General features: G+C 46.1%; 1 protein-coding gene across 2 annotated transcripts in view; it reads left to right on the top strand.

Annotated features, from left to right (window-relative positions):
- Positions 1-17,409, top strand: part of COL13A1 (collagen type XIII alpha 1 chain) — a 54,085-nt gene extending 36,676 nt beyond the window's left edge. The window contains exons 32-42 of one of the 2 annotated variants that reach the window (XM_064429771.1): positions 386-427; positions 920-946; positions 2,176-2,256; positions 4,586-4,621; positions 6,661-6,714; positions 6,988-7,041; positions 7,817-7,852; positions 10,605-10,691; positions 11,605-11,682; positions 14,623-14,661; positions 15,105-17,409. In XM_064429771.1, the coding sequence (XP_064285841.1) occupies positions 386-427; positions 920-946; positions 2,176-2,256; positions 4,586-4,621; positions 6,661-6,714; positions 6,988-7,041; positions 7,817-7,852; positions 10,605-10,691; positions 11,605-11,682; positions 14,623-14,661; positions 15,105-15,107 (537 nt within the window). In that variant the 3' untranslated portion in view covers positions 15,108-17,409. The other variant, XM_064429772.1, reaches the window with a different exon arrangement.
- The last annotated feature ends 1,219 nt before the right edge of the window (positions 17,410-18,628 follow it).

Consider the following 18,628-nt stretch of genomic DNA (forward strand, 5'->3'; position numbering starts at 1 on the left):
CCTGCAGCAAGAAGTCCCACAGGCTATTGACACATGGTAGAGCCAGCCACCTTCTTTAATATCTGTTACTCTTTGACCCTATGCCTCCTTGTAGGAATGGTGGTAGAGAAGTGGAAGTGGACCTTTCTTTGGAGAAAACCTCACTGCTTTCCCACCTCTTAAAGTTTGGCAACTTCTGCATAACCCTCCCCTGAGTCCTGCTGCTGCTTCCCAGCCACTCAGTCCTGGACTGCTGCTGCTTCCTAACGCAGTGCTTAGGTGGAGTCCAGGTTTCCCAGCCTGGTGGTGGAGCTCTGCTGCACCCTGTGTCCTGTCCTTCTCTGAGCAGCCCCTTTGCCCCTGAGGGCAGCACATTGATGGTGGTTTCTCTTGCATTGCTTTCCAGATATCTGGGCCCCCTGGACCCCAAGGGCCTCCAGGACCTCCAGTAAGTTTGAGTCATTCACCTGAGGAGCCAGGGAGTGGGATTAGAGCAGGCAGTGGCTGGGGAGGATTCTGTGTGGAGGAGACAGAACCACTGCAGTGCTGAAATGGGAACGTGCTCAGTATCACTTCCAAACCCACACCCGGGGTAGGGCAGAGCTGCAGTGGGCTGGGAGGGCAAAGAGAGAAAGTTTGGTTAGTTGGAGATGAAAGGGAAGACAGTAGTGAGATGGGATGGATGGGATTAAAGGGATCAACTGCAGAAAGTGTCTTAACAGCACACCTGGCCCCCTGCCAGGGTGTGCTTGGCAAGAGGCTCCTGGCTGGGGATGAGAACAGTACATGAAGTGCCCGTTGCACAAATAAAGAGGCTTTTGGGCTGAGGGTTCCTGCCCCACAGAGCAAAACCTTTGTACTGCATGCTTAACTGGGAAACCTGGAGTTTAAAGCCCATCCTGAAGCATTACTTATATCTTGTCTCTCATCCCAAATACAGGGTCTTCAGGGTGTCCCAGGACCCAAGGTAAGGCCATATAAAGTATTGCATACTGAAATGTAACAAAAATTGTCCCTTTAGTAACATCTTTGTAGTTCAGGTGGTACTTTTCTTCCGTCTTGGTAAGAGGATAAATCCTTCTGGATATTTTCTTGAAGGAAATGGATTAGCAGCTCTCATTTTAGGACCCAGAAAAATGTCATTCCCTCCAGTTTTCACCCAGAGAAGTGGGAATTCACTGGTCTGTGGAATTCTGCCCATGAGAACACAGTTGAAATCTTTGTCTGGAGGGTGGAGGTCTGTACAGTGGGATGAATAGTCTGCCACACAGTCCTAAGGAACTGAGCTCTAGCTAAAAATTAGTCCTAAAATTAAAATTACCCTGTACATTCTGCTGGAAAGAAGTTCACTGTCCTTGGTGGTGAGAATCTTTCTAATCTCCATCTAAATGTTCAGCCTGCACCATTGGCTTGCCTGCTGTAAAACTGTTTCCTACACAAAAAATAGGGGAGTGGAAATGTCCAAGGAGAGCTGTGTATTTCTGGTGAGGTTCTGGGCAAAGATTGGAAAATGTGCTGTGTCTTAATTTTAATTATTCTTAATATTTGGCCATTAGCATTGTTTGGGTACTAAAACGAATGGATAGGTTTCAAAAAGCCTTCTGAAGAGCATTGAGGAGAAAAAAGGTTTGAGTTACATTTTGAATTTAAGAAAAAGGAGTATTTTTAAATATTGCTTTATAGTTTATAATAGAGAGTTTTAAATATACAGCTGGGAAAAGAATGCTGAAATGTTGAAACCGATGCCTCAGCATTTACAAAAGGCTCTCCAAACATTATTTCTGTGTGATTTTTCTTCAAGGCCTTTAGACACCTGTCATTCACTTCCAGTGCATCCACATCTTAAAATGTAAACCCACCGTATCAGATAACTTCTGGTTATTTATATTTATATATAAATATTTATACAGCAACAACAGCAGGGAGAGCAGCGCCAGAGTGAGCTCAGCTCTCCTCTGAACATCTTTACCCACAGGGCCTGAGTCTCCTCCTTTTGCCACTGATTTGAAGCAGGTTTTCACACAGGGGTAATTTGAATGACAGTGGTTTTCTTCAGGTTAGGCTGAGAATTGATCTGAAGCATTACTCTGCTGCCTCTTGTATTCCCTCTGCTATCCAGTGCTCTCTGAGGGGAGGAATGTTTGTTATATAAGTGCTGTTATGGTGGGTTTATTTTCTGCTCCATCCTTCCTTTAGGGGGAAGCAGGGATTGATGGAGTGAAAGGAGAGAAGGGTGCCCAGGGTGAAAAAGGAGACAGAGGGCCACTGGGATTACCCGTAAGTATCCAGGAAGCAAGCAGCACTTTGTGAGCCAAACTTAATATCAGCTGTAAAAGGATCCCTCAATAGGAGACGCACGTGGGGATTTGGTATGTGAAGTCAGAGAAAGAGATGGACTATAAATAACTGTGCCTTTGCTTTTTAAACCCAAAGCCTCAATTCTGTACTGAGCCTTCAGCTTCTAGATCTGTTGAACAGATGAGTGATCACTGTATTTCCTCCTGCTTCTGGCAGGACTGGAAAAATCCAGCAGTAGCTTTCCTGGAAGTTCTCTGCACTTCAGGCAAGATGAGAAACACAAGTCAGAGATGGGGAAAGAGAAACCCCTTCCCCAGCCGTTTGTCTCCTGGGCTAAGCTTTGTACAAAGCATGGTGGTTCTTAGTGCAACCAGCTCCTTTGACAGCTGAAACGTTCCTGTCCCTTCTGCCATGGAATCAGTGCTCCCCTGGCCCAGCGTGCCCTGCAGTGTGTGAACTCAGTTCCATTAGCCTGATGTTAGAGGCTTTGGGGCACAGTGTATTATAGAGGGCTTGCAGGAGCTTTAGATACAAATCTGATGATGAGTTGGTGGTACCTTAGTCCCACCCAGTTGTTCCACCAGCCCCCAGGTTCTCTCATCATAAAAAGCACTAGTGACACAGTAGATCTTCCCCCTTGCCCAAATGTTCTGCCTGGAACAAACACTGCAGAGTGCATCTCATGTGCTGTGTGGCTTCTTGTCCTGTGTTTGACCACCCAGATCCCTTGTCCCTGACTTTGCGTGTCTTTGTTTGTAAAATGTTTTCCTCCTTCAGTTGTGCTGAGCAGTGGTTCCCTTCCAGAGCTTGAATGAATCCCCTCTAGCTCCAGGCACTCAAATGAGCCCAGCATTACATTCCCTGGGGCTCCAGGCAGAGCAGTGGGGAGAAAGGGCTGCTTTTGGAAGGCTCAAAGGCCAGGGATTGTGCCTCAGTGAAGCCGTGAGGAGTCAGGACCAGTCCCCTGAGAAATGCAAATGCAAGTTTTCTGTATAAATGGTTATTCCCTCAAGCCTGTGGGGTATCCAGACAGGGGAAGGAGGTCCTTGTGACAGCCCAAGCAGAAGGTGCCCCAGCAATTAATCCAACAACTCATCTTTGTGGCAGGGAATGTGCCAGCTGCTTCTACAGCAGTGAGCCCCATGGGGGTCCAAAGGTCCCTTGGCTTTTCCCATCACTCCTCCTGAGCCATGGAGGTGGGAGATGGCTCAGAAGGGTCCTCTTAGGAATGTTTTGTTTGGATCAGCAATACTGGCTGGCCAAGCAGGCAGCACAGCTCATAAGTTCAGATACTGTGGAATTTGTATCCTTCTTCAGAGCCACTGAACTCTCTTCATAAGCTTTTCAATGCCTGACCCAGTGTATCTTCAGCCTGTCAAAGTAAATGCAGTGCCAAGCAGGTTCTGAAATATTTCAGGCTGTACAATCCTGAAGCTGGATCTGCTGCCATTTTCTCTGACTTGGGGCTTGACATCACGCTGTAATTCCAGTCCTGATTATCTGCAGTAGCCTTGGGCTTCTCCATGGCTGACAGGGCGAGGAGCTTGTAACGCTCAAGTGGAGGAAAACTCAGTATTTGGTTCTTATATCCTATCACAGCTTTTCCTCCAGCCACTGTCTGAGACAAGCCACTGGGACTGATGGGCCTTGGGCAGAAGCACTGTTAGGCCTTGTGGAAGGAAACGCAGGGCAGGAGCTGAGCAGACAGCAAAGGGCCCCTTGATCTCAGTCTGGTGTAAATCTGCCCTGGTGACACAGGGAGATGAGCCACCTGTTTCATAAGCCCCCAAACAACTGCATGTGGAGTGGAGCAAGCCTGCAGCTGACCTAGTGGGCACCACAAGCCCCGGGTTTCTTGGTAGCAGCTTGAACAGCTGATGGTTCTGCACTGCCTGTAAATGCCTTGGTGAGCAGCAGCCTCTGAGCCTTGTGTCTCACCTGTGTTGCCCAGACTGCCACAAAGGCAATGCAGATTCCAGCTCCACTGTCACATTCTCCTTTTTGCCACCTGTCATAGGACAGCTGCTTCCCCAAGAGTTTTCTTGGTGGCATTGAGTGAGGGAAATCTACACTCTTAAGAGGATCTGAAAGTTGCAGGTCAACATTGTATGTATTCAGTGTTTTTGTGTTTTTGTTGGTTTGCTTGTAAGTGCCATCACCTGTCCTTGAGATCTTAATTTTTGTTAATTGCAAGCATATGTTTGTCTCAAGTCACTGCTTGACTCACCTCTCCCCTCCCCTCTCCTTTCCCCTCACCCTCCTCCCCTCTCCTCTGCCTTGTTTTTGTGAACCCTCCCTGCCTGTTCAGGGTGCTTCAGGTTTAGACGGCAGGCCTGGACCACCGGTGAGTTCCATTTCTCTGTTTCCCCATGTTTGTCCTCCCAGTATCGTGACTCTTGTTGTGTCTTCCACCCAAGCCTTGTTTATACCAGGAATAACCTTATTTTTACCAAAGCAGGGTTGGGAGGGGGTTAAACTTAAAGTGAGGAGTGATATCACACACTTGTCTTCATTGATGCTACAAGTCTGGATCCTGGGATCACCGCCTGCTTGTTCCACTCTGTCTCAGTAACAAGAGGAATGAAACCTCTGCATGATTCCATGATGCTCTGTTCTCCTGTCCCCTTTGTCCTGGCAGGTCTCAACATGTCATTCTCCATGAGATGGGAGAGGAACTCCTCATCATGACCTGTAGTCACAGGACAAAGGGGAATGGCTTCAAAATGAAAGATTTAGTAGATTCAGATTGGATATTAGGAAAAAGTTCTTTACTGTGAGGCACTGGCACAGGTTGCCCAGAGAAGCTGTGGCTGCCTCTCCTCTGGAAGTGTTCAAGGCCAGGTTGGACAAGGCTTGGAGCATCCTGGTCTAGTGGAAGGTGTCCCTGTCCATGGGAGGGGGTTGGAATGAGATGATCTTGAAGGTCCCTTCCAACCTAAACCATTCTATGATTCTAAGTAATGCCAACCTGGTTTTGCAAACCACTCAGCTATTCTTGGGTAACAGCTGTTAAATAACAGCCAAATATTTTTAATCCCTCTTGGGAAATCACAGATCACCCATGCACAGTCCATTTGGCTATTTAAAAACAAAAAGCAATTTCTCCTCCTCAGTGTAGCTGGGAATAATTTCAGCTGCTCTGACTTTTGAAGAGAATCTGAGTGGCAGCTTGCAGAGTCACTTGTCTGGGGAAACTGTAGACACAATTTTATAGAAGTGCAGGGCAGATTTCAGTGTATTCCTTAGCAGTAAATGATGCATAAGTGAAGGCAATTAAGATTTCCATGATTGTGCAAATCTAAAGAGAGCCTGATTTTTCTATCTTCCTTTGCCACACTGAAGTCGTGTGTTGCATGAGCTACTCCTCAACTTATGTTCTGTGGATCTTGACTTCTGAAAAGCTCTCCTGATCCACATGAGCTGTCCTGCTCTCATCAGAGGGGCTGCTTTAGTGACTAAGCATTGCAGACTGACATTACAATGTGTAAGAGCCTTTGCTTCAAGGCTTTTAGAAAAAAACTCTCCCATTTGCAAAGTTTGTTTCTCGGTTCTTGCTAGGAGTCAGGCAGTGTGCCTCAAAAGTATCCCTTTATTGAGGCTCCATGAGGGGATTGTAGACCCATACCTGTGTGTTTTAAGGAGTGTGAGTTGGAGGTGCTGGAATCCTGTTCTCAGCCAGAGGGGTATTACTGGTGACATTAAAGATCACTTTGATTGATTTCCCAGAGGCCAGGCAAGTCTCAGGAGCACCAGCAAGGAAGTTTGGTGTGCTGGTGGGAGATGGGCTCTGTGTCAAAGGGTTAGGAGTCACAGGAGCAGAGGGACTGGAGGATGCTCCTGCCAGCTCACACCTGTGCCTGTGCACACCTGCATTCAGCTCTGCAGCTTGGGCTCTGTCAGCTTGCATGAACCACTGACCCAACTCTCCCCATCTCCTCAACTACGCTGGCTCTGGGAGGGGGTAGAGAAATAGGGAAATAAGCAAAAAGAAAAGCAAATTGTTTATCGTGTGTGAAAATGGCCTTTATTCTGCTACAGCTTTCAGCCTTGTCTGGTATAAACTGGAAAGAAAGAATTCCTGTTTGTGGAGCTGGTAGAAATGCCTGCTGAAGTAATTGTCAGGAGAGAGCTTCAGAATTAAAAATGAGGCTCTGTGCAGTGGTGCAGGTGTGATCTAACATAGCAGTTCCCATGTTTTTCAAATTGCCTTACCAACTACAAATCCATCTCCACCAACACTGAAAGCTGTAGTGGTGCTGGTGCCTTCCTCCACCAGCCTGTCCTTCCAAGCTGTGCTTTTCCTAAGGGAGCAGCAGTGTCTCCTGGCTTTAAGGAGGCCCTGGAATAAAGGTGTCCTGATGTGTTTTCCTTCTACAACTGCAGGGTATTCCAGGACCAATTGGGGTTTCGGGACCAGCAGGACCAAAAGGAGAAAGGGTGAGTTTTCTTCAGACAGATGCTCTGGAATGTCTCTGGAGATACAGCAGCTCTGAGGGATAGAAGAGCTCCAGGCTTTTTCTAGAGCTGGAATTGCCCTCTCCTTGTTCATACAAGAGCTTCAGCTGAGCCTCTTTGGTGCTTGAGTGGCTCATCCTTGGGGGTTTTCTGGTGCTTTGAAATGCATCCTTTGCTTTTTCTTTTATGGTGCTCTGCTGCCTGTTTGTGCTAAATAGGAATGTGAACAGTTTGTACTCTTTTGTGCCATTTCAGGGCAGTAAAGGAGATCCTGGAGTTGCAGGACCAATGGGGCCAGCAGGGCTTCCTGTGAGTATGGAAATCCTAGGGATTTATCTCCAGAACCTGTTTTCTTGACAGCTGAAGGTGCTGCTGTAATACAGTGTTTGCAGTCACAGCTGGGTTAGGTGTAACTCAAGTTACAAGACTTTATTCACTATGGGAGTGACAGAAAAAGCTGAGTAGCTTCAGAGCAGACTCAGAGTGATGTGGAGGAAGCTGAAAGGAAATTGTTACTTCACCTTGGTCCTTGAGCTGCCTGAAGAAGCTGTGTGGGACTCCCAGGATGTGTCTTAGTCCAAAATGCTGCTTTTGAGCAGCTCCCTTTGCCTTTCACAGCCTGGGTGTCTGCCTCCCACCTGTCTGAGAGAGCCCTGTGTTGTCATTGCAGGGACAAAAGCTGCCTTCAGTGAGGTTCATTCCACTGTCTGGGATTGCTTTTGGCAAAATGGGGCCAGTGTTGGTGATGCGGTGTAATGCAGACATGGAGTGGCTTTGTTGTTTAAGACAAAATAGAAGTTTGTTGCATACTTATAACTAATTTGTTTCATATCTGAAGAGTCCATGGGGTAGGACAAGGAGTAGTGGTGTTACCACCTGGATGATCTGATGGAGGTGGAGAGAAGGTTGCCTGTTGTAAAAATTGTGTTTATTTTTGACATAGCCATTGGTCTCTGGACAAATAGAAAAAAACCCCAAAATCCAGAGCACACATTCTTCTCTTTAGTGGGAACATGGTGAATCTGCTTGTTTTCAAGTGTTTCTTTCTGTGCATTTCAAGTGTTTCTTTCCTGATGCATTTCAGGGTTTACAAGGCCTACCTGGTGACAAGGGAGTCCGGGTAAGTTACCAGGCCAGCTCCTTGTGTTTAGTTGCTGACACCTGTACTCAGTGTCAGCCCAGTTAACTCCTGTACAGCCAGCATGTGTTTGTGTGCCACACCTTTACACCTGTGCTTCAGAAGGTGAGACCTGTAGCTCCCTCCATCACCTGGAACGTTGTGCTACATCTGGCTGAAGGCTGTAGGAGGGACTTTCTAATGTGCTCGTTGTGGTCACACCTCTGTTCTAACTGAAGCACAGGAGTTAGGCCAGCATGGTGTGCCTTAGGAAATCCTTATCTGGTTACTGATGTGTGTAGGGATTCCTGGAGAATTAGCTGAGGTGCAGCCAGCAAATCTTATTTCAGTACTTCTAAATTGTCCCTGAAGCATGAAAAAGAAGGTTGTCTTCCAGCAAACAATCCTGCAGAGGATTTGAAAGATGGAAATTTTGAGAAGATAAATTAAATTTGCCTGTCTTGAAGAATCAGGCCTAAAGTCTCCTCAGGCATTGTCCTGATGTGATGGTGAAGAGCTGGGTCAAACCCAGGAACAGGAATGGCAGCTTTCCCATTGTACCACCAGTGTCATGGAAAGATAAACATTGCAAAGAAGAGTCTGTTGAGAAGCTCCTTCTTTTTCATCAGGTTTTCTTGCCTGTTAAGGCTTTGAATCTGGATCTTTTTGATAAAAACATATAGGAGCTGTGGTTGGATATAATTTATATTTAGAAATATAAATTACTTTTGGATTTGAGTCTGTAATATTACAATTGTATAAATGTCAAGAAGTTCAGTGCAGTACAAGTATATGTAGTCACACCTTTTATTTATAAGACTCTGGCATCACCTAAATTTATCTGGAAGTGTAATTTTTTATAGTGCATGTGCCCATGTGATGATTTCATTTTATGGATTTGCTTTTGATGTGTAGTGAGTGTTCTCTGTCCTCTGTCTGCAATGGATTTCTGGCCTTACTCTGCACAGAAAGGACAGTTCTGGACAGCACTAGCCAACTGGCATCTTAAACTAGGGGAGAAAGGTTCAAGTTTCATGGAAACACCCAAGTTCTCCCCTTTTTTAATTATTGCATTTCTGGCTTTGCTTCTTAACTTTCCCTTCACTTTTGTTTTGCTTGTTTGGCTTCTTCTAAAAAACTGCCATTTTTAATTCCTAGACTTTTTCAGTTGGTTTTTGAACTGAGTGTCCTAGTTAAAAGAAGGATCTTCCATTAGCTTTCATTAATGGGATTTCTCTGAGCTCTGGCATAAAAGCAGGTGAAAACTGGGAGAAATTGCAACTCTTTGTAGAGGATAAGCAGGAAAGCATGAGTGGGGAGTTTTGCTGGTCCCTTGAAGCTTGCATGCACTCTGCCTCCCTGCAGCCCATGGTTTGCAATGGCAAAGTGTGAGAGACTCAGGAGTGTAAATGGGCAAGTGCAGTATCCTAGGGGACCCTAGAGAACACCCCTTTTGCCACTGAGCCTTTTACAGGGATTTCCCCTTACTCTGGAGTCCCAGTTTGCCAAAATCCTCTCTTTTCCTCTATGCTTTTTAAATACCAGAAATGTTCCTGCTGCTCTCTGCTTGGAGCAGGAGATCAGCATAGCTGTGCCTGGGTTATGGCCCTAATGGCAGTGGGAACAGGCAGCATTTTGTGAAAGCCAGCTGAAAAAGTGTGAACCCTGAACTTGTCCTGCTGTTATTTTAATGCTGGGGGATTTGTGTGTGTTTGTGCATCTTCCTTGCTCCTACAGGTCCACCTTTGTCCCCTTTATCCCTTCCTCCTCTTCCACCTTTCTTCCTGGTTCCTTCCTCCAGAGCAACCCATGCTGCATTTTTCCTGGATTATCCTCTCCATTCCAGTCCTTGGTTCTGGGTGACTTCTCCTCATTGCCTCTCCTCTCCCATCCATTTCTCTTGCCAGCTTTGGGTTTAACACTTTTTTTTTTTTTAAAGAAGCAGCAGCCTGTGCTGTCTGATTTTTATCCCTTAATTCCTTTAACACTCCCCATGAGGACCCTAAGTTCAGTTCCCTGTGCAGCAGCCCCTTCCCCCTGTTTGATGCTGAGCACCTTTGAGAATTTCCTGTTACACAGAAGGATTTGGTGTGGATGTAACTGGCAAATACCACACTATCTAAATACACAGTAATACTAAATACACAGCCTTGTGCTGCCAGTTGAGGATCAGGGACCAATTGCTGCCCTGTGGCTGTGCTGCCTAGGACTGCTCCCTGGTGTAACAGGTTTTTTGGGAGAGCACTGCTCAGAGGACAAAGGACAGCCAGACTGTGCAGACTCAGAGCTGAGTACTTCCTTCATTCCCTGGCTGACAGTTTCCTGAGTGAGACTTTAAGAATGGGAATTCAGAGGGGTAACAAAAGCATCCCAGAGCCCCGGTGGAAGAGGGACCTTCCCAGGCAGCTGGAGATGGAGATAAGGAGGCACAGTGCTGGCCAGAGGGGTGGTTTCCCATCCTGTGTGCCTGGGCTCAGCCAGGTCTCCAAGGTGCCCTCTCTGATGTGTGGGAAGCCCCGAGGAGTGGAGTGATGATCCCTTTGATGCCAAGCCCTTGCAGCCTGTCTGTGTTTATGCAGCTCAGCTACAGCTCAGCAGCTCCAAACATTGATCTTCACATCTCAGAGGGAGATTTATTTTAGAATGTTTCCTAAATGTTTATCCTTTTTTAAACTATCGCTGACATTTGTTTGAAATGGATGATCCTAAAGCTTTTGTGTATTCTTTTTTTCTTGGACTAAACTATTATTTACAGGGGGAGAGGGGCAAGAAAGGCTCTAGAGGGTCTAAAGGGGATAAGGGAGACCAAGGAGCACCTGGATTAGATGCACCCTGTCCGTTGGTATGTCCTGTTTCATCAAATGTATTGTTTCAAGATGTGTTGATGGGGAAGACAGAAGGAAATCATAACATAAATAATGGTCTTGCAAAAGTACAACATTCGGATAAGCCCAGCTGGGTTCCCACCACAGCCTGTGGCAAAGCTGTGGGACCAACTGATCCTCTGAGAGATCAGGCTGCTGGGTGACCATGGTTATGTTCCTTCCTCTTCCAGACAAAGGTTTGGCTACATGGGGTGTCCCATGTGCTGGGAGCTCAGGGCTTTCTCCTCTGTGGATACAGCCCTGTCTCCTTTGCTGCTGGTTCCAGCTCTTCTCTGGAGATGCTCGATGGGATCAAAGCTATGGGACAGCAAAACTGCAGTGCTGGCTTCCTTGCCTTGGAATAACAGCCAGCTGATGTGATGGCCTGACAGCACACAGGGCACTTGAGCTGCACTACCCAGAGGGAAAACAAGTCTCAGTGGTCCTAAATGGGATGTGTTTCTGTCAAAACTGATTGGCTATAAGTCTCGACAAATGAATAAATACAGGAATATGTGTACATTTTAATCTAAATTCATATGGTGCAGTAAACACTGCCAGAAATCTGCTAGCAGTGCCACAAATTCCAGGAGCACTTGGAGACCATTCTTTTAGAAAGCCAGCTGCTGGGTTTCTCAGTGAGGATCGGAGGAATGGCTGATTTTGGAATGGAGGAAACGCCATTCCCATCCTCTCAGAGAAGCATCTCCCAGCCTGTAGATGACAGAAACTGCTGCTGCTGCAGACACAGCTCACTGTGCAGACAGCTCTGTGCTGGGTGTGCAGCTGAGTGCCCCGTGCCAGTCCCAGCAGGCACTCAGCCTCTCCTCCTGGGGCGTGGAGCTGGCTGGCACTGACTGAAATAACGATAGTGGTTGATTTCATAAACAGGGTCTGCGAGGTTTTAAAGGCGAGAAGGGTGAGCCGGGGTTACCTGGGCTGGACGGCCTGGATGCCCCTTGCCCATTGGTATGGTGTACCTTCCCTTTCCTGCATGCTCGTTTGCTTTTTGGCTCTTGGTGCTGTTTTCTGATCCCCCCAAACAGCTGCATGCCCTAGAAACACCTGGCAGTTCCTTCCTTACCTATCTCCATACTCCCTCCCTCTCGTGGCTGCTGTCAGAACCAGGCCCTTCCCTTCACTCTGATTCCCAGCAGGACTTTGTGGAATGAGAAAAAATAGAGTTGGGATGTGGTTTTATTTACAACTGCTTCACTTCTTCCTTTGGCTTCCTTTTGACAATTTCCAGTAAACCAGTGTATGCAGACCCAACTCTGCACTGGCTTGGCTTCCTCACAAGGAGCTGCAGTGCTTGTGTCCTTCATTAACTCTGTTTTTAATTGCTTGTGTGTGTTGAGCACAGCCTGACATGGTTCTGTATGACCTCAGTCACCCCATATATGAAGATGACTGAAAATAATAGTTATCCCATTAGTAGCCCATGTGAAATATATTAATGGGGACTTAACCTCCCTGCTGAATAATTCCTATTTATGGCTCTCCCCAGAAGTCCAAATTGTACCCATAGCATCCAAAAAACTTGAATTTAGGATTGCCTGTTTCCCAATATTCAAGTGATAAAATGATTATTGTAGTAGTGCCTGACCTAATCAATGGCCCAAATGTTGTAGGACAAAAGTATTCAGGAACATTTAACCCCAACTGATTTCTTAGTATCCAAATAATGGTCACCATTTTATTCATTTTCTCTGAGTTTTCTGGAGATGCAGCATTCAGGTGATGTTTTTGCTCCCTGGCAGAGTCTCAACATCTCCATTATACAAAGAAACTTTTACACCCCTGCCCATCCAGCCCTGTTTGTTTGGCATGACAAGGTGTGCTTGAGGATGGTCTTTCCAAGCTTTATGCTCACTTAAGGAGGTTTGAAAGGTTTTCCTAGTTTCTTGAGGGCAACAAAAAAAAAAAAAAAGAAAAAAAGAAAAATAAATTGCCAGTAAAAGCCTGAGCTTTGTGAAGAGCTGTCATAATTCATAATTTTCCTTCCAGTGTTCCCTCCTTTGGGTGCTGCCATTGCCTCTTTGGGACAGGGACCACTCTTAAAGTCTCAGTTGCTGCTCTGTAAATTCTGGGTAGTAGAAACTTCTGCCAGTCCCACAGGTGAACCCATCCCTGCCCAGAACAGTGCACAAAGGAGGAAGACCACAGAGCCATGTGTTTTGTGTCCCAATGATCACAGCCAGGTTTCTGTGGAGTAACTTCTGGCTGAGTAAATCACTTAATTTCACAGGTGCAAGGATTCCACCAGTGCCCTGGCAGGTGACATTTCTGGTTTTGTCACTGCTCCCAGTGAGGATGCATCCCACATGGCCATATTAGAGCTCACACTTCTTTTCATACCTATTTTCATTAAGGGAAACTTGCCAGAAAATCTGAAATATGGATGCTGTTATTTTTTATACATGGTGTTGTGGCATGCCAGCTAGCTTGGGAACGTGAATAAGCATGTTTTTTGATCCAACTAGGTTAAAAGCTTGGCATCCAGCTGCCACATCCATGCGTGTAGCTTATGGAGGCTGTGAACTAACTCTTTGCACATCTGAGATATGTGGAAGGAGATCCTTGGTCCTAATAAGCATGTCATGTTTCCGTTCTCGGCACATTGGCCCGCAACAAACACTTCCTTGTGACCCTGGTCTTCCTTTGATCCCTGGGCTGTGACTCCCTGGCCTCCCATGCCTTCATACACCTAACCTCCCATCTCCTCCTGCCATGCACTGTACCAGCCATTCCTGTCACCACCAGTGTACCAATGGGAACAGCACAATTTACCCAGTAAATAACTTGTAATTCCGTATTTCCACGTAGTTGGGGGAAGGGGAGGAAACAGCACAAGGAGACCAAAGTCCAAAAAATGCATTTGAAAAGCAATACTGTTCTAACATCATGGCAACATTCAGTACATCACCCCCCTGGAAGTGCATCTCCAGTAAATAGTTCATTTCTCAATATATTGCTGTGCATTTGCTTTTCTGTTTGTATTTTTTTGGGGTTTCCTGGGGAATAGTGATAAACTATGAATCTGCCACGTGCACAAAGCACAAGAATTTGACTTCTTGTGTCAGACATGTATTTCCTTACACCTGACTTTATGTGCTCCAGAGCACCTTAAGCACTGGTGTTGTATCTAGCCCATCAAAGAGGGCTGCACAGGGTTGAAATGAATGGCAGTAATCTACAAAAGCATTTCCCAACCATGGAGCCCAAGACATCACGGTTGCAGAAGTGCCAGGGGGTTTCCACAGAAATCCCACTGATGTTTTTGAAGCCAAAGTCCCTTTTCAGGGAATCAGCTGAGACATCCTGAACCAGCAGAGGTGCTGTCCCTTCCTAATTTCCCTGGGGCAGGATCTCCCCAGAGGCAAGAGAGGATAACTGTGCAGCGTCCCACATGACAAAGCAAACCCTTTAACAGGGCAGAAAGGAAATGGAGATTTTTTTCTAGACCCTCCTCAGAGTCTGAGGTTAGTGCTGACTCTGGGATTGGTTTTTAAGCTCAATGTTACAGAGCCAAGCCTGAGGACACAGAGCAGCCACCTCTCACTTTCTGCTGCCAGCCCCTGGCAGTGTTTATCTGGCTGAGTTGGACTTTCCTTCAGGGAAGCCTGGATGGGCTCCTTTCTTCCTGGGGGAGGGTGGTTCTCGGGTACATCAGTCCCTTGCACAGCCTGCAGGCATTTCCCCTCTTCACCCCAGCCCCTGCTTCAGGCTGCACTGCTTGTGCCAGCCAGAAGTCTGGGTCATCTGAGGGATGAGGAATAGCTCTCAGACTATTCCTCCAGCCCTGGTTCAAACTGTTTGTTGCAGTAACAGTTAACCCGTGCCGTCCTTTCTCCATCTCTGTGCTGCTTTCTGTGTCCTAAACTGCTATTTCATCCCTCTTTTTCACAGGGAGAAGATGGCCTTCCAGTTCAAGGCTGCTGGAATAAGGTGAGGTAGTCTTGGAAGTGTTGCTGTGCTGAGTTGGCAGTGCTAATGTTTTCCATGAATCTGGCTGAGGGTAGAAGAGGTGTGGATGCATGGATGGGATTTCCAGGATTGTATCCCAGAAAAGTGGCAACCAAAACTGCTCCTTATTTAAATATCACAGTTCAGCTCTGTGGGCTACAGAGGAGAGAACTGTGCCTGTGGCCTTTGAGCTGCCTGCCCCAAAGTGCTCTAATCCTTGCACAAAGATGAGATTTCCACCTGGGTTCTCTCAGACACCCCCCACACTCCCCAGGGTCTGGCCCACCTTCAGGAAAGGTGGCAAGGGTCCCTGCTGAGATCCATCACAGCTCCTTTTCCTCCTGGAGAGCCCAGAGCCAGCTTCCCTAACAGCGTCCTTCCCCCTGTGAGCTGTCACTAACATTTGTTTATGTTTTCTTTTGCAGTGATGATTCTAACCCTGGACTGACCTGTGTGTGTTACTGTACATAGAATATTTATTTTTATACGGTGTTCTTCTCTGAAATGCCAAAAGTTATGCATTTTTACAAATTATCAAAAAGTGGCATATTTTTTTGTACAGAAAATACTAGATCTCCCTTTTTTCCCATTTGTCAGTTCTCTGTATGATTCTATGTCTGCATTACGCTTGTTTTGTCATGGAGTACAGCTGTAATATTTACATGATATTTGTGCACACATGATGAATATAGGAACTTAATAAATTATTGCATTTAAAGTGCCCAAAGGAACTGCCCTGTATAGATTTAAAGGTCATTTTCATTTTTCAAGCTGGATCATTCAAGAATATTTCAAAATATTATGTATTTTTTATTAAAGTGAAATATTAACACTTGTGTTGTGATGAATTAAAGTGTTCCTGGAAACCCCATAGTAGTCCCCATGCACTGGGAATGCAGACACCATGATTTACAATTATCCTGCCATGAGCTGGAATAACCCTCATGACAAGGAGCCCTGGTTGGCAAGAAATTCTAAGCCCTTTCTAAATTGTAGGCTTTCAAGCAGCTTAATGAAAGCCTTATTTAAAATTAAGCATAACACAGCATACCTTGATATCCTAACAAATGTTTGTAAAATCAATCCAGTGGCTTTTTAAAATGTTAACCAAAGGTTGCATGCAAATTTGCAGAGTGTGTAATTTTTATTTGCATATGCACATCTTAATTATCCTTCCTGACCTACCTTTGTTGATGTCTCAAGTCTAAACTACCCAGAGAGGAGGAAAACACTACCAGACTAAAGGGAGCATAACAGTGTGCTTTCCTTAGGGTATGAGGGGGAAAGTGGGAGCCTGAATCTATTCCCTAGAACGCATCCACTTGCCTTGGCCCTTCACACAGGGGGCAAAGGCAGTGCAGGACTCTCAGGGGGAAGCTACCAGTATTCAATGATCCCACAGGAGAAACACAAGTGGTGATTTATTAGTGAGACTTTAAATATTATTGATTTAAAGTCCTGCTCTTTGCATGATGCTGCCACTCCAACAGGAATTTGGCTCCTCGTGGCTACTTCTGTGCCAGTGGAAGGGGTCACCACCATGATGCTCCCTATACTCAACTGTTCATCTGTTCACAAACTATTAATCAGGTATTTTTCCAGATGGTTCCAAGCAGCCTTTTAGCACCATCATAATAAAGTGACAGAGTAAGGGATGTAGTTCTCTTGTACACTGGGAAAGGCCTGCTGGGGACTGCCCAAGGATCCCAGCCCAGCCTCGGACTGCTGCAATCCATCTGTCACCTCACCCTTTCAGAAATTTATTGAGTTTCATCTGAAAACCAGTGAGTTTTCCACTGCCCTGTGTCCTTTCCCTCCCCGCCCTGCAGGCTGTTCCGACTCCAGTGCCCTCGCAGTTAGGAAACTCCTTGCAACTTTCGACCTAAACTAATTCATGGTATTTCCAATCATTTGTTCTCATGCCAACATTGTCCTTGGGATGAAACGTTTCCATGCATGATGTTTTCATGAGATGCTTGGTGTACTGGAGCTGAAACGGCACAGAAAGAAAATGAACCACAAAGCAGTGAGGGATTCTCCCTGGTTTTCTCAGTAATAGATGTCGTTAATGTAAGCCCCAGCTCCGTGTTAAAAGGCTTTGCAGCTGAGCTAATTGGAACAGCTAATGGCCCAATTGTGTTTTAATTGCACACCTGTTAAAGCAGTTACTAAAGACCCAGCCAGGTGTACTCCTCATGCCTTGGGTTTGGGAGGTTGTAGTAGTAGCAGTGAGTTCCTGCTCTGATCTTGAAGGTAGGATGTCTGAATGCTTCGGTCCCTTCTATAAATCCTGTTATTCCTAATCCTTAAAAATACAGAGATCCTTAGGAGAAGCTGCTAATGCTTTCTGTTTCCTTTGGTCTGTGTAGCATGGTTTTTGTGTAGTTGGTTTTTGATTGCACTGCATGAGATTGTTGGTTGTTTTTATCTGATCCGAGAGCAGAGCAAGTGCACATCTGCCACCTTGTCCTGACACAGCTCCTCAAAGATTAAGGAATCTCGAGGTGATGCTGCACCTGTTCTATTCCTTGGGCTGGTTTTTGATTGCTCTATTTGTGAGAAAGCTCTTCCCTGAGGTGTAAGGGAGCTTGAAGTGAAATTGCCAGAACTCTTGAAAGTATCTGGCTTGAGTCAGCAAAGATTTACCTACTACGGGGAAAATGTTTAGGGTACCCGCCCGTTTAAAAGATGGAAAAAAGGTGACAAATGTTCCCTGTGGCTGTGGCAGATTATAGCCTGGGAAGTACCAGATAAGCATTTTGGACTGCCGCTCCACAGCCCCAATCCTGATACAATCTCATCAGCCGCTGGGGATAGACAAGAGGGCTCAGGTCAGTGATACCGCACTGATCTGCTGCTCTTCCCAAACCTGAGGTCCTTGAGTGTCAAAAGAAACCCAAGCAGGGCAGCTGGGTTTGTACCACCCCGAGCGTGGCGATTTGTCTCAGGCTCTGTCCCTACTAAAGCCTGTAACCCGGCTGCTGTTGCTGTGGATTCCTGTCAATTCTGCCTGTCTGTTTTCACGTGAAACCTTTTGTCTGCCACTTCAAGGGTCAAACTCCTTGGCTGATAGCCAGAAAATGAGTCTGAGGGTGGAGAAGCTTGGGAAATGGCAGCAGAGGGAGAGGAGGACCTTCCTGAAGATTTGCTGGAGATGTTTTGCGAGTGGCCTCCCTGGAGTTTGGGAAGAGTTCCTCAGCAGTGCAGCAGGAATGTGTGCCCAGATGCTGGAGCTGCAGGAGCTCGGCGTGCCAGCCCTTTCTGCTTTGCTTTCTGTTTTCTCCCAGAGGCAGGGGTTGAGAATGGCACCATTTGTGTTCTTTTTCTTTGGTCATTTTCGCTTCATTCTACTATTGTGGTCAGACTCTTCAGATGAAGAATTAGGCTCATTTTCCAGCAGCAGCTACATAAATGAGTGCAAGACATAGACAGTATTTCTGGGAGGGGATCCTTTGATCCAAGAAAGAAACCCTTCTTGAACATTTCTCTTTAGAAAGGCAGAGAAACCCCAGAACTGTGTTCAGTTCAGGGTGCTGCTCAGAGAGGATGTGATAACACTTTTTGCTACCGTTTCTGGTTACCAGGTGACAAACTTCCACCTGTATCGTTGATGATTCCATCTTTAACCTTTTAATCACAAACTTTTCTTCTCCCCTTTAATTATAAGGAAATGACATTGGTTTGTTTGGGTTTTTTAAACCATACTGGATTCTGAAGGCATGAAATATGTTGTCGGAAGAGAAAAATGTGGAGTGTGAAAAAAGTCTGGTTTCACTGACTAATTCCTTTGCTTCCTGTGCTTGTGCTTTGGTCTCCACTGCACCCTCTGGATGTGCTTTGTCTGGAGCCCTCCGGAAATGTTTTCTGCTAGCCCATTAAGGCCCTTTTGTGGGTACATCTCCACAGATGCACAGATGGAAAAGAAGGATCACAAAGGTTCAATTCCACT

The sequence above is a fragment of the Passer domesticus genome, chromosome 8 (assembly GCF_036417665.1).
Source record: "Passer domesticus isolate bPasDom1 chromosome 8, bPasDom1.hap1, whole genome shotgun sequence".
Classification (NCBI taxonomy): domain Eukaryota; kingdom Metazoa; phylum Chordata; class Aves; order Passeriformes; family Passeridae; genus Passer; species Passer domesticus.